The 15,235-nt window shown below is 63.6% G+C and overlaps 1 protein-coding gene across 1 annotated transcript in view; it reads left to right on the top strand.

Annotated features, from left to right (window-relative positions):
* The window catches only part of LOC117653034 (FH1/FH2 domain-containing protein 3), a 58,242-nt gene that overhangs the window by 4,592 nt on the left and 38,415 nt on the right, over positions 1-15,235 (top strand). Inside the window, exon 4 of the mRNA XM_034398375.1 lies at positions 1,228-1,421. Within this exon, the coding sequence (XP_034254266.1) occupies positions 1,228-1,421 (194 nt within the window). The remainder of the gene's footprint in view (positions 1-1,227; positions 1,422-15,235) is intronic.

The raw sequence follows: 15,235 nt of genomic DNA, 5'->3' as shown, positions 1-15,235 counted from the left end.
TGTGGATTGATTTCGTTACATATTTCGGCAGATTGTCTTACAAGTTTATGAGTAGTTTTCCGATCCTGGCTGCACTGTCGGCTGACCGGGCCGCGCGGGGCGGGCGGCACTTTCAACCGCCTCTCGCTCGTCCCACGCCCCACGTCCCACGTTCCGTCGCGCGGCCGAAGTGTAAGTTCAGCAAGGCGCGTGAGGCGTGATAGCGGGCTTATGAAGGGTGATCGGCCCCGCGGTGCCCGCGGTGGCTCCAAGCCCTCGAAGCTCCAAGCTCGAAACTCGAAGCTCGAACAAACGGTCGTAAAGAAGGTGGCGTGTGTTGGAGCCGGGGGCTGTCGGGGGCCGGGCAGTCCGTCGGGGCGGTCGGGGCTGGTGGGTAACACTCTTGTTAAACTCTGTCACGATAAACAATGGCGTGGCCGTGGCGTGGCCGTGGCGCGGCGTGCCCCGGGAAGGGCGGAGAGAATGGCGGTAGCGGGGCGACACGGGGTAAGAGCGTGGGAGCAGGGCGCCTCTCCGTGTGTGAGTGTGTGTGTGCGGGCCGGACTACTTAGCCGCGGCGTGGCAGGCCAGGCCAGGCCCGGCCAGGGCGCTGCGGTGGAGCGCACGACGAGCTCGGCGATGTGCGATATGGCCGCGCTGATGTGATGAGCTTAGATGAGCTCGGGGTCGCATCGCGGCGGCAGCATCAGCGAGGACGAAAAGACGAAGAAAAAAACGAGAAAAAAAGGCGTCAGTTGGGTGCTTGCTCAGCCCCCGGGCGCCCTGCCTGCCTTTTGCCGACGCGGTCCCGTTGCACCGCCTGCACTGCCTGCACCGCCTGCACTGGGAGCCTCGCGTGGAGCCCGGCCTGCTGCTGCGGTACGTCGTTGGGGCCTCGGTCGCGATGAGCAGGGTGATGGCGCCGGTGATAATGGCGACGCTGATGAGCACGCCCGCCGCGCCGCGCCACCGCACTCTGACCCGGTACCCCGTACCCGTACCCAGCCGCCACACCTCGCCGCCGTGGCCGCCGTGGCCGCCGTGCTCACCGGATTCGTTCCGCAGCCACAGCGACGCCGACGCCATCCTGGATCCGTATTCCATTTTCGCCGCGCGTTGAGGTCTCCGGCGTAATCACACACGGGAGACCGGGTTCTTGCTGCAGCAGAACCCCAGTGGCGATATATTTACGCTCGTGAAAACTTGCGCGAAACGGTCCTGAAACGTTGTTTTGCTGCATTTTCGCAGGCGACTCGAGCGACTCGGAGCAGGCGCGCGAGGTGGCCGCCGACCAGGTCCGCGTCCACGACAGCGTGGCGCACACGGCCGTCATCGAGCACCGCCAGCAGCACCACCATCCGCAGCAGCAGCAGCAGCAGCATCGGCAGGAGGAGCACCGCCAGCAGCAGCAGCGGCCGTTCCAGCCGCCGGGGATGATCAAGGTAAGCCGAGGAAGGCACCCAGGGCGGGGCGGGGCGGGGCGGGGCGGGGCGACGCGACGCGTAGCGCCTTATCAAATTGGGCCGGATGGTCCTCCGCGGCCGTGCAGGTAGGTCATGCGAGGCGCGGCCTGCAGGCAGGGCAGGGCAGGGCAGGGCAGGGCAGGGCACGCCACGCGCCGGCCCCAGATAGTGCTGTTATAGGCCCCACGGCCTGCCGGCTTGCCTGCCCGCCAGCCCGGCGGATCGCACCGCCCTTGCTGCAGCCCTTGCAGCTGTATGACGCGATGCAGCGATAACGTCAATTATTTTATAGTGGCAGTGAATTAAAGCCCCTCACGGTGCAGCCGGTGCCCTGCCTGCCGCTGTGTGTTTGTGTGTGTGTGAGAGAGAAAGAGACACGCCCCGGCCAACACGACCGTCTCGTCGCGTACGTCGCCGAGCGTTTATAAACCGCTTATTATTTCCCCTCTCCTGACCGCGTCCCGGCGTCCCTTCCCGGCGTCCCGACGCTATCGGGACCGCATCTCGCATCTCGGAGCATCGGTATGTGTCTCACGGCGCGGCTGGCGCGGCTAGGGCGGCGCGCGGCGCGGTGTCCATTGTGGGGACTGGGCCCAGTCACTGGGGACAGTAAGGCGCTCCGACGCCTTCTAATCTCGCGGGCTCTATTTTTCCTGCGGCTGGACGACGCGACGGCGGCCGAGGAGAGGAAGGGAAGGGGGCCAGTACGACCAGCCTGCCGCCAGCGGGGGACGCGGCCGCCTAGCCTTTAATGGTAATGGGGGGCGCGACCGCCGTGCGGGGTAGGCCACCCTCCTGCGCGTGTGTGCGCGTGTGCGCCGGCTGCCTACCCGGCACGGCGGCCGCCCGGCTCGCGCGGTGTCGCTGGAGCGGCGCGACGACCACGACGCTTCCCAGAACGACAACGAGGTGGCGGTGGCGGCCAGCGGCCACTTTGCGACGAAAAGGCAGGACGGCGTCGACGGCGGCCATTTCTCCAATTTGCCGCCGTCGGTTCTTCTTCCTCTCGCTCGGCTAGGCCCTGGCCAGGCCAGGCGCATCGCGAGGATGACTGGTGCTCCGCGCTCCGCGACCCGTGCTGCTGCATCAGGTCGCCTAGCCGCCCTGGCCGTTTTAGCAAAACAACAACCATGACGTCAGCGCCACGCCGAGCACGCCGAGCACGCCGACGCGGCCGAGAGGCAGTCGGAGAGGCCCACCCGCAAAGAGGCTGCGTCCCTCCATTTTTTCTCGCCGCTTCGAACGCGGCGGTCCGGACGGTTTTTACGACCTTTTCCACGGCAAAGTGATGTTCACTTGGACTTTGACGGCCGGGCAATAAGCGCGGCGTGGCGCGGCGTGGCGTGGGTTGGCGCGGCGCGGCGTGGTGCGGCGCGGCACTGCCTCGGAAGCCGATATGCAAGGCGCTGCCTAGGAAAAACAATCCGCGCCTGCAGCCGCGAGGTGCGCATCCCCCGATCAGGCACCGCCAGACTCTGTCTCTGTCTCTGTCGCACTCCTGCGACGCTCCGTAGGGGTGCGAGAGAGACACAGCGACGAACCGGCGCTTTCGGCAACAGCGTGCAGACACGCACACGAACAAACAGCGCGGTATATTGGAGTCCTCTGCGTTTCCCGTTATAGAGTATTGCTAAGCCATTTTACACCACACGGGGCTTGCGAGTGTGTTGGTGTGTGTGTGAGAGAGCGCGCGCAGGGCTGCCAACCTAACAGCCCCGCCTTGCTTCGCCTTGCTCCGCCTTGCTCGCTCTTATCGGCCTGAAGGGTCGTCACGTTTCACATAAAATCGTGTTGGCGGCCCTGCCGGCCCTTCGCCTAGTGCCTCGCGCCACGCCACGCCGCGCCGCGCCTCGCCCGCTGCAAGGTTAATTACGGCGTTTGTTTTTGCCGGGATGTGTCTCGGCGAGGTGTTCAATGATCGCGCGACGCGGGGCCAGGCGGGGCGGTGCCGGCTGCTGCTGCTGGTGGTTGCTGGCGGCGTCGGCGCGAGTATCTCGCCGTATTTGCGTTCCCCGATGAACGCGCGCGCTGCAGCACTGCAAGCGCGGTGGCACGGCAGGCACTGCACTGCAGGCGTGTTCGATTTGTTCCGTTCGAACGGGCGGGGCGGAGCGCGGCGCACACGGCGTGGCCTCTAGGCCGGAGGTGCCGCTATCGTGTGGACGATTCCCCCCCCCCCTCCTCCCTCGCGGCCCGCGGAAGGCGCCATACGCCTCTCCACGTCGTGCTCCGGTCCCCGGTCTTCAGTCTCCTCGGCGTCCCCGAAAACGAGACGAGGGTGCATTACCCGCGGCCGATCGCGGCGGATTAGGCCAGCGGTTCTCAACCTTTCTCGGCTCGCGACCCCAAATTTGTAGCCAAAAATTTCCGCGACCCCCAGGAAAAGTTTCGCGACCCCACGGGACCCCTCCTTTAGCATGCCACTGCGTCTGATCCGAGGCGGGCATTTTGCTCCCTCAACGGGCAATTGGTCTTTGGACCTTCCTTTAGCATGCCTCTGTTACGGAGTGCGATTATATGTCTTAGTTTGGGAGCAGTATTGTCTCAAAGTTGGCCAAAACGCTCAGAAATGTCTTTAAAAAATCATGTTTTGGGTCGATTTTAAGCAGCCACTGCGTCTGATCCGAGGTGGGCATTTTGCTCTCTCAACGGGCAATTGGTCTTTGGACCTTCCTTTAGCATGCCTCTGTTACGGAGTGCGATTATCAGTCTTAGTTTGGGAGCAGTATTGTCTCAAAGTTGGCCAAAACGCTCAGAAATGTCTTTAAAAAATCATGTTTTGGGTCGATTTTAAGCAGCCACTGCGTCTGATCCGAGGTGGGCATTTTGCTCCCTCAACGGGCAATTGTTCTTTGGACCTTCCTTTAGCATGCCTCTGTTACGGAGTGCGATTATCAGTCTTAGTTTGGGAGCAGTATTGTCTCAAAGTTGGCCAAAACGCTCAGAAATGTCTTTAAAAAATCATGTTTTGGGTCGATTTTAAGCAGCCACTGCGTCTGATCCGAGGTGGGCATTTTGCTCCCTCAACGGGCAATTGTTCCTTGGACCTTCCTTTAGCATGCCTCTGTTACGGAATGCGATTATCAGTCTTAGTTTGGGAGCAGTATTGTCTCAAAGTTGACCAAAACAGGCACAACGATTTTTCAAAGACATTTCTGAGCGTTTCGGCCAACTTTGAGACAATACTGCTCCCAAACTAAGACTGATAATCACACTCCGTAACAAAGGCATGCTAAAAGAAGGTCCAAAGACCAATTGCCCGTTGAAGGAGGACGAAATACCGCCTCGGGTCAGATGCAGTGGCTGCTTAAAATAGGCCCAAAACACGATTTTTCAAAGACATTTCTGACCGTTTTGGTAAACTTTGAGACAATACTGCTCCCAAACTAAGACTGATAATCACACTCCGTAACAAAGGCATGCTAAAGGAAGGTTCAAAGACCAATTGCCGGTTGAGGGAGCAAAATGCCCGCCTCGGATCAGACGCAGTGGCTGCTTAAAATCGGCCCAAAACACGACCCCAGCTACCTCGCCGCGACCCCTTAAAATTTTTACGCGACCCCACTTGGGGTCGCGACCCTAAGGTTGAGAACCACTGGATTAGGCGGCAGTGCTGGTTGCGGCGCTCGCGGCGTCCTGTCTCCCGGAGGCCCTAAACGAGATGTAATGTGGCCTCCGGACTCTGGACTCCGGACGCTGCATTGTCCGGGGCCCACTGTAAAGCGACCGGGCAGGTAAGGCTAGCCGCGCCAGCCAGAGCGTGGACGCCCCGCCCCGCCCCGCCCCGCCCCGCCCCGCCCCGCCCCGCCCGGCCTATGACCGGTAGCTGCGTCGCGTCACGGACGGTCCCGGCCGCGCCACTCATGGACACTCGCCTCGCATCCTGGCCATGCTGGCCCGACGGCCTGCCCCGCGTGCGTCATCTTTTAGCACTTTCCGCCGCGATTTCTCTGACTCGCGCCGTTGACACACAAATCGTTTCGCGGGCTGGAATGGAACGTTTCTGAACTTTTGACGTTTCAATTTGAAAATCGTTTCCCTCGCAGCCCAACTCACGAACGAGACAAACAAATTAGAGTAACAATGGAAAAAAACTAATTCACTTTGGTCCCAGAACTTTCCGACCGGCTAAGAACGTTGTTACGCCGAAACCAAAAATAATGGGAACGCAAACACAAATTATCTAGCCTGCTTGGAGTGGGTGAGTGGCGATGGCTGTGGGCACACGCCCGCCCGCCTGTTTAACAGTTTAACACCTGCCTGGCCGGCCGGCCGGTTTGAGGGCCGCGCTGCCGCGCTAGGCGGCACTAGTGGGCGTCCGGGTGCAGCGCGCTGTGCACAGTGTGCACACACATCATCGCCACCGCCGTGCCGTCATTTCTTCGTAATGAATTCTCACGCTGCACCCCGCCTCTCTAATGACGCAGCCAAATCCGCCCTCCCCGTTGCCACTCGCTTTGGTCGCCTCTCCGCTGCTGCTGTTGTTTTTGTTTTGCTGTTGTTTTTTCGCGCCAAATCGTAAAGCCAGCAGCCCATCCGCACATGCGCCCTTTTAGAGGGCACACGGCTGGCAGTGCGATGGAGCCGGAGGATACCCCGCGGGGGCCGGAGGGGGCCGGAGGGGGCCGGAGGAGGAGGGGGCGGCGGGGGCAACACAACATGCCCTCATCGGCAGGGTAACGGTGGCCGGGCGGGCTGGCTGCACCGGGCACCGGGCCCCCGCTCCTGTTACATTCGCGTCGTCTTTTTGTCCGAAACGGATTTCAGGTTAACAGCAGCGCTGCGCTGGCGCGGCTCGGCTCGGCTCAGTCGCCTCGGCTCGAACCCGGCTCGGGCTGCCTGATGAGTGCACTTGGCTCACTCCCCGCGCCTTCCCACACGCAGGAGGGGGAGGGCAGGGGGGAGGGGGGCACATGGGACGGTATTGGTTCGCTGGTGCAAGTTGCCGGATGCATGCCAAACATTCAGGCCACCATCAGTACCTGCGAGCGGGGATGCACTCACACACTCACGCTGTCGTGCTCACACACACACACAGTCCACAGTCGTACCACACACACACGGCCACACACACTCACACGAACGCACGCACAAACAAACCAACGATTCGCAAAGTTTTGGAAGTTTCTCCCTGCTCGCTGCGGTGCAAATTCCTACGGCGAAAAGAGGCGGTGGGTCCGGCCGCGTTTCTGTTATTTTGGCTGCTGTTGTTGTTTCCCCCGTTTTGTTTTCGTTTTCGTTTTTTCACTCCATCTGCGCGCGGCGGGGCCGCCGGTCCCCGCGGGCTGACCTTTTGCGCTGCGGAACGAAAATCGGCGTGTCCCTTGATTGTCCTGAGCAATTTTTAAGGCCCGTCGTAAACGGCGTTATCGTCCAGCCGCCTCTGCTGCCGCGGGGCCGGCTGGGTCCCGCCGTCCTTTTCCAGGCATCAGCCGTGTGTGTGTGTGTGTGGGGGGGGGGGGGTCTTCTGCCTCCCACTCCGAAAAACGTCTTCATCTGAGGATGACGTTTCAACGCGCCAGTCTTTTCCGGCTGGCCGGGCGGACGCAGAGACGCAGCGACGCAGCGCCGTGTGACAGGTGTTCTGCGAAACGGTATTAAATGTCGGCGCACCGTAGGGCAGGGCAGTGCAGGGCGGTGCAGGGCTTCGGCACGCACCTGCGACCCCAATGTCTTCTTCACACGGAGCGCCCACGGCGACGTGGAGCCCTAAGGGCACCCTCTCCCTTTCGCCGTCTCTTTGTTTCCTTATTTCTATTCTTCTCTCGCCGTTTTCCAGACTTTTTTTTTGCTGATGCTGTTGTTACAAAATGCTCCGCGCGGAACAGTTGTCTTCCCCCCTCCCCCTTTTCCATCGGCGGGGATATGAAATTGACTTTGAAAAGTGGGACAAAGTGGCCCTCAGTGAATGACCCCACCGGTGTTCCGCGGTTCCCGGCGGTTCCGCCGTGCCGTGTGACGGAACAGTGTCGTTACGGGCGTCACAATGAGTGGGAGAAACACTGCCCGTTCGCTCATCACTGTTATTCTCTCATGACGCGCGCGCGCTTTATTTCATTTCTGGCGATGACCGCAAAAAGAGGAGGGAGAAAGAAGAGGGGAATAGCAAAAACGAGAAAAAGGAAGGAAAAGAGACGCGTCGCAGCGCTGGCTAGGCATCGCGTGCTGACCGCGCACTGGGTGAGCTTCTATGCTAATCGGAGCCACGTTTCCTTCATCGGCTTTTGCGTACCGCAGGGGCCTGATGAATCCCCCCCCCCCCCTTTTCCCCTCGCCGCGCGAGCATATTACATTACACGATGACTGCTGCTCATTTCACACCTCCCGGCCGTTTATTGTTACGCTGTAATAATGGCAATCATCTTTACGGTGGCGAATACAGGCGCTGCCGCCCCGCCCCGCCCCGCCCCGTCGTCGGACACTGGTGCTCCTTTTTTGGGCGCCGTTTATGCCGTGCCAATCACGGCCGTGATGAATACGAGCGTCCCGCAGCAACGGTCCGTCTCGCCCTTTTTTAATCCGTCGTCGTCGTCGCGGTCCTCGGCCATGCCTCGGACATGACCTGCCCGACGCACTCGGCGGCCTCCTCGCGGTGCCGCGGGGCGACGCGGGGCGACGCGGGGCCGTGCGAGCTGCACAAAAGGCCGCCGGAGCGCGGCCGTCGACAGCCTCTGGCAGCCCTTTGGACCAGGCAGCAGCAGCCTTTGAGCGGCCGCCGCGCCGCCATGACGCGGTCCGAGCCGGCAGCCGGGCGCGTGAAAAATCGTTTTAAATGACTGCTTGTCTTTGCGGCGTGGCGGTGCGGCGTGGCGGTGCGGCGGCGCGGCGGCGGGCGGGGTGCGTGCGAGACGGCGGCCCACCCGGACCGCCTCGGACTGCACGCCGCCGCTCGGACGCGTCCCGTCTCGAACGGAACGGGGTTGCGCAAGGCGCTGCAAGGCGGAGCAAGCGAGCCAGCGCGCCAATTGGAATTAGGGTGACGCGCTTTGCATCCGCCGGAGTGCGAGAATCGCGCTGCAGGACTCTCTCTCGCTCGCACTCATGGGACGTCCCGCACAGGTACGAGAGAGACAGGCCGAGGGCCTCACTGCGCGGATTCACCCCGTTGGGCCCGCACCGGCAGGGCGGGGCGGGGCCTGCACACTGATCCCGAGCTCCGCTTTCGTCGCTCTGTCTCTGTCGCACTCATGGCGCGTCCCTCAAGGGCGTGAGGGAGACGGAGTGACAAACAGTGGATCAGCCTGCTGGTGCCACCCATTTATTGAGCGGCGGTGAACCGTGACGGGCCGAGGCCGGGCCGAGGCCGGGCCATGGACATGCAGATGACGCCGCACTCCGTCACCCGGCCGCCCCGCCCCCCCGCGCCCCGCCTTGCCCTGTCCGGCCCGAAGGCCCGAAGCCGTGTGGCCGATGATCCGGGCCGCGATGCAGGGCAGCCAGGGCAGGAAGCCCCACTGTGTGACCGACACGAGGTGGCCGCCGCTCAGCGGAGCGATCCCGAACCAAACACCGCTCTCTCGCTCTCTCTTACACTCTCAGGGCGTTTTGTGTAGGTGCGAGAGAGACAGAGCGACGCTGTGCCAAATCAGTCGGCCGCACAGACATGGCGCAGTTCGGGAAAGGCTCACTGCGCCTTGCTCGCTCCAGGCCCCAGGGCCCGCGGCGTGGCGGCGTGGCGGCCTGGCCCGAGGCGTGGTTCGTTGACATCGCCGGGGAAGAATGCCGGGGCATTAGCAGTCAGCTGTGTCCCTCCGCAGGTGGCGGCCGCGGATCGTAATCTCGTAAACTTGGCCTCCGCCGCCACGGCCCGCCCGCGCTGCACATGGCTGCACCTGTTGACGGCCAGCTGACGTCACGGCGAGGAGCCCCTGTCTTTGGGGCTTCCTGCCGCCTGCCTGGCTGCCCGGCCGCCTGCCTGGCCGGTTGTAATCAGTGCACCGACGGCGGCGAGGGCGGACTGCGGACTCGTCAACACCCACGGGCAAAAACCACCGCGCCAGACTTGATAACGGTTCGCGAAGTGACCGTGTTGAAGGTTTGGCTGTGTCTCGGCTTGACAAAAATAATTTACGGCAACTTCGAAAAGTAAATTGATCGGGTTTCGAACCCGTGTCAGACGGGCTAAGGTCGAGCAGAGCCGCCGACAACGCGACTAAACATGACCGCGCTTCTCCGGCAATGGCAGGAGTCGAGAGAATGCAAATTTACTCGTTACAAGAAGCGAGTGTTTTCTGGACGCGGGACAGGCCGTCGTATATAAATTGGAAGTTCGGCTGGTCGGGGAGCGGGGCAGCGGGGCAGCGGGGCAGCGTCCGCCGCGTACGCGTATCGTTAACGCCCCTCCGGCCTCTCTTCCTGCCGAGGCGTTCGGCTGGTTCGGCACAGGACAGCCGAGACGGGCATAAAATGCCCGAAATAGCGGCACTTTAAATGCCAAGGGCCGAGCGGGGAGAGCCCCGACGGAAAGATGAAATTCAGCAGTTTTTTTTTTTTTTTGGCGGAGACTTTTTTTTTGCACGGTTTATTGGCACGCGTCACCAGTTTTAAATTTTTCCAAGTATTTTTCTCCAACGTCTGCGCCTCTGGCAGTGCCTTTTGCAGGATCACTGGCGGTCAGTCGGCCGCCGGGGAGGGCATTGCCGCACTGGTGCTGCCGATCTGACCGTCGGGTCGGCCGGTCGGGTCGCACTGCCCGACGCCCCGCGACGCGCCGCTGTTCACAGCGAAGCCCCGATCGCGACATCCCCCGACGGCCGCCGCGGCCGCCACGCGCCGGCCAGGTGTGGGGGTGGGGCGGCCTCTGGGCCCCTCTGGGCCCCTCTGGGCGGGTCGGCCGCCGCCTGGTCGCCGCGGCCGGCCGGGCTCGGGGCACACCACCGTCAGAATTCCCACGGTGGTGGGGCGGCCGCAGCGAGCCGGTCTCCAAGACATTCCCGCCCCTTCCCCGCCCCCTACCCGGGCCGCAGCCGCCGCCGCGCTGGGGCCTCTGCCCCTGCTCCGCCTGCCCGGCCCAGCCCAGGCCCAGCCGCAGCCGCAGTGCGGTCCAAGCCGGCACCCGGCACGGTGGAGATCGCTGTGGCTCGCCTCGGACGGACGGAAGCGCGCGAGATGCACGTCGAGTGCTGCGACGAGCACTGACCCGGCGGACCTATAGTGTCTTGTCTCCACGAGCGCGCGTGCGAGTGTGTGTGTGTGTGTTTGTGTTGCGCGCGCCCGCGGATCTCGTGTGCGTTTGTCTTCGTGATCTTAGTGAGTGTTCCCTGCAGGTTGGTGCGAGTTGCCCCTGACTGACTGACAGCCTCAGGCGGCGACCCGCGAAGGCGTTCGCCACCAGTTCGCGACCCCACGCGGGGCCTGCCGGTGCGCCCCACGGTGCCCCTCGGGAGCCCCCACGGGGGCGCGTAAGTGCAGTGGTCTGGTCTGGTCGTCGAGGGCGTGTGAGGGCGGGGCGGGGCGGGGCGGGGCGGGGCGGGCGCGACCTGCTTTTGGGACTATCGCGTTGACAAGGCGAAGCCAGCCGAAGTCGGCAGAGGGAAACCCGGGACGACATTGGGCTCCTATCAAGAGGATGTCAACGCCCTGGCTAATCAGGTGGCGAAAGGCGTATCCATGACATTGCACAGGTTGGGCCGAGACAGCACTCATTTTCGCCACGCGCGTATGCTTGTGTGTGTGTGTGTGTGTGTGTGTGTGTGTGTGTGTGTGTGTGAGAGAGAGAGAGAGAGTGTGTGTGTGTGTGTGACGTGGCGCGGCGCGTTAGGTCACCACACGGGGCTACACGGGGCGGGCGAGGCGAGGCGAGGTGACAATGGCATCAGTTGAGGGCACACTTTCTAGCCGCAGACCGCGAGGCGAGGCAGGGCAGGGCGAGGCAGGGCAGGGCGAGGCAGGGCGAGGCCCACACAGGAAAGGTCGCGGCGGACTCACTGCCCTACCGCACTGTACAGGACCAGGGAAGGGACCAGGACGCCGCCGTCGCGGCCCCGTCAAAGATATTGGGAAACTGGGTCCCCGGCGTCGCGAAAGAAAGAAAGCCGGACTGCGTCTGACTGCGTCTGACTCGCGTCGGACCGGAAGGCCCGACCGAAGGGAAGGCGAGGCGACAACAGAGGCTCGGCAGGCCGGCCAGGCCGTCGTGCGTCTGCGAACCCTTTTGCATGAGAATAGGGAGATGTCGCGCTATCGGGACAACAACGGCCGCAGCGGCCAGGACGGCCAGGACGGCCACGAGAACAATATGGCGAGGAGGAGGCTCGATCGTGATTACCTTTATGAATTCCCCTCGCGGGGCACGCTGCTTGGCCGACTCGGCCTGGCCGGGCACGGCGCGTGGCTCTGCTGCGCACTGATTCCGAGTGTCGTTTTCGTCGCCCTGTCTCTCTCACACTCATCAGAGCGTCCCCGGTAGGCGCGAGAGAGACAACGCGACGAAAACGACTCTCGGAATCAGACGAGCCGAGATTCGCCTGCGGTAACCTGCTCCATACTTGTGGCGCGGCCCTGCAAGGCGAGGCGGCCTCTTTCTCTCTCTAGCTCTCCGTCGCACTCTCTCTATCTCTCTCGCTCCTGCAGCGAGTCCTGATAAGGCCAGCGCATCGCCGAGTCGCCGCGCCGCCGCGCCCTTGCTTGCGGTCCCCGCCAGGTCCCGGCCAGGTCCCGGCCAGGTCCCCGCCAGCGCACCAGACGGTCGCGAATATTTTGGCGGCGCGGCGTCATGGTCGTCGAGCTTCCGGCGGTGGTGCGGCGGGGCGGGGCTTCCCAGGAGCGCCTCATAAGTCAGCTTCCGTCGCGGGCCTTCCGCCTGCTGATGCATGCCGCGGCGTGCTACGCTGTGCTACGCCGTGCTACGCCGTGCTACGCCGTGCCGCGCGGACGGGGGGCAGCTGGCAGGAAGTGCGCCTCGTCTCGTCAAGGGCCGAGGGCCTAAGGGCCGGCCAAGGGATGCGCCAAGGGCTGCCAAGGGCTGCCAAGGGCTGCCAAGGGCTTCCCTACTTCCCCATCCCGCCTCGCACAGTGGGCCAGAAGACCGGTGGCGGCGGTCAAAACCCCGGACGCGTTTTGAGCTCCACAGTCGCTAAGCGGCACTCGAACCGACCGTGTGACCCCAGCAATGGATTGCCCTCCGAACGAGGAATCCATTGGTGGGGTCACACGCTCGGTTCGAGTCCTGTTTAGCGACAGTGGAGCTCAAAACGCGTCCAGAGGTTTGGCCGCCGCGACGCTGGTCTTCTGGCCCACTGTGCCTCGGCCCGAGCCTCCGTTTCGAGGGAAGCACGCACCGAGTGCGAATCTCAGCGAACGCAGAGGGCCGCCCTTGGAGGGCGTGGCGGAGAGAGTCCTTATCTCGCAGGTGATAAAGCATGCCGCGTGTTTGTTGTGTCGAGGCGAGGGGCGCACGGACGAGACTTGGAGACAGTCGGGGGAATCGGCACGACGGTTTTCTCGCCGCGGTAAAAGTGATTTGGCTTTGCGCGCGCCGCGCTCACATGCACATCCAGCCGCACTGTCATGCAGGCAGCGGCCCCGCGGGGCCGCGGCCGGCCTGGGAAACCTTCCCACATTACGTTGTATCCGCTTGGAGGAGCACCGCGTTGCCCCGGGCGGGGCGCCGTGTCTCGCGCCCTGTCGTGCGAGGCCGGCCTGGCCGAGCCGCTGGTGTAGAAAGCGAACGCGCCTCGCCGAATTGCTGACCAGCGAGTAAGAGTGTCGCAGGTCGCGGCTTCGAGTCCCGGTAGCGGCGGCGGGAAGCGTTTGCCTCTTCCGATCCGTGCCTGGCGGCCTGTGGATAGAATCCGAGGGTCCTTCTCGTCGCTCTGTCTCTCTCGCACTCACGGGGCGTCCCGTGAAGGTGCGAGAGAGACAGAGCGACGAACGCGACCCTCGGCATCAGTCCGCAGGCGTCGCGTCGTGCCACCCCGGCCAGTCCGCTGCAGCCCGCTCGCGGCGCAATCGCCACGATCAAGGCCGGCTTGTTGGCCGCGGCCTCGGGGTGCGCGGGCGGCGCGGTCTGGTCGTGCGAACGTGTCCGCGTGCGCGTGCGTGCGGACACGCGGCGGGTCGCGCGGGTGAAAGGCGCCTCGCGTCGTGGACGTCAACGACAGCGTGCCCGGCGAGGTCCACGACGTCCGCGACGTCCACGACGTCCGCGCTGCCACATCCCGGTGACAAGAAAGAAAACAACAGTGAATCCCTTGTATGTTTGGGGACCGGAACGAGCTGTCGAAAAAAGTATACAGTGCGAACCCGGCACCTCAAACTACGTACAGTAAAGCCCGGCATGAAAATAAACGGGATTGTAGTTTTTTGTCGCAGTGATCGGCTCGTCCCGTCCCGGCCCGTCCGGGCGCGCTATTGAATGCCGGCCCATTCCATTCACTGGCCGACTAATTTCTGGGTACGCCACGCCGCTACGCTGTAATGACGGTATGACGTGTGCAGGCGGCGCGACTGTTTGATTCCGAGCTTGCCGCTGTCTCTCTCGCACGCCTGCGGGCCCTGCGGACGCGCGACGAGTGCGAGAGAGACGGAGCGACGAAAGCGCGGTTCGGTTCGGTTCGGTTCGGTTCGGAGTCGGCCTGCAGGAGGGCGCAGGGGTGCAGTGCGGTGGGTCAGTCAGTCCTCGCCCCGGGGCGTGAGGGCCGACCGACCGACCGACCGCCGACAAGATGTATATTCCTACTGGTGGCTCGGTTTAAATGCTTGCGCTACGCGACGATGCGCGTGTGCGGCCCGCGTGCGTGTGTGTGAGCGCGCGCGCCTGTGTGTGTGACTACTTATTCTTATTAGAAAACATGAGCAGGCGGTGCATTTAGCCGGTGGCGCGGCCGGCGAGCGGAACTGACTAACCTCGAGATGGTCTTTGGAGAACGCCGCGCCGGTGCACTGCCGTTGCCGGCCGCGCCGCCGCCGCGCAGCTGTCGCGCGTTTTTCACTCAAAACAAATCCATCTCGGCGTGGGCTGGTCAAGCACCCGTTACACAACGCGGGCACGTTCTCCACGTCGCCCTCCTCGGCGAAGTCGAGTCCGGAAGCGATGACGGCCACCCTTTTGGCCGCCCGGGTTACGGCGGCGGCGCGTCCACGGCGATTTCATGCGAGAATCGAGAATGGCAGAGCCACCCAGTGATGGGCGCCCGGGCGCGTTCGGCGGTGGGTTCGGGGCGGGCGTGGCCACGGCGTTGGGTAAGGCTGCTCCGGGCCGCGCTTCCCCGGCGCGCGCCCAGAGGCGCCCAGAGAGGCAACGCCAGAGGCAAAGCCAGAGGCAGTCCAAAGTCCAAAGGCGGGGGCGGCGCTGCGGCGGCCAAGTGCATCACATTCTTGCCGTGAAATTAGGGAGAAGTGGCGAAAGCTGCGCGCTGCCGCGCGCTGCGACGTCCGGGCGTCCGCGGCGTCCTCGCAAAGGCCACGGCCACGTCGGCCACGGCCAGATTACAGCTTTCGGCGAGTCCCGGCGGCGCGTGGTGGCTAGAGCTGCGGTCGCGGCGGCGGCGGCCTTCCCCCGCGGCACCGCGGCACGCCGGCACTCTGTGGTGTCCGAGGCAAATGGCACGAGCCATCCACACACGCAAGGAAGGCGGAAACGAGAGTCGTCATGCCGCGTCGCTTTTTGTACTCTTACCTTTTTCTAAACTCATTTTTTCCCCCTCTCCCCGGCGAGCAGCACTTGATTAGCCTTTATCCGTCCGGGCCGTCAGTCGAGGCGCTGATTGGCTGATGGTCCCAGTTTGTGGCCTCGATGGGCGCGCCGGGCGCACCGAGGCACCGAGGGCGGCGTGTCAATTAAGCTACGATTC

Source organism: Thrips palmi, unplaced genomic scaffold (assembly GCF_012932325.1).
Source record: "Thrips palmi isolate BJ-2018 unplaced genomic scaffold, TpBJ-2018v1 HiC_scaffold_8, whole genome shotgun sequence".
NCBI lineage: Eukaryota > Metazoa > Arthropoda > Insecta > Thysanoptera > Thripidae > Thrips > Thrips palmi.
The sequence above is the reverse complement of the archived record's forward strand: the minus strand, read 5'-3'. Positions and strand labels throughout refer to the sequence as shown.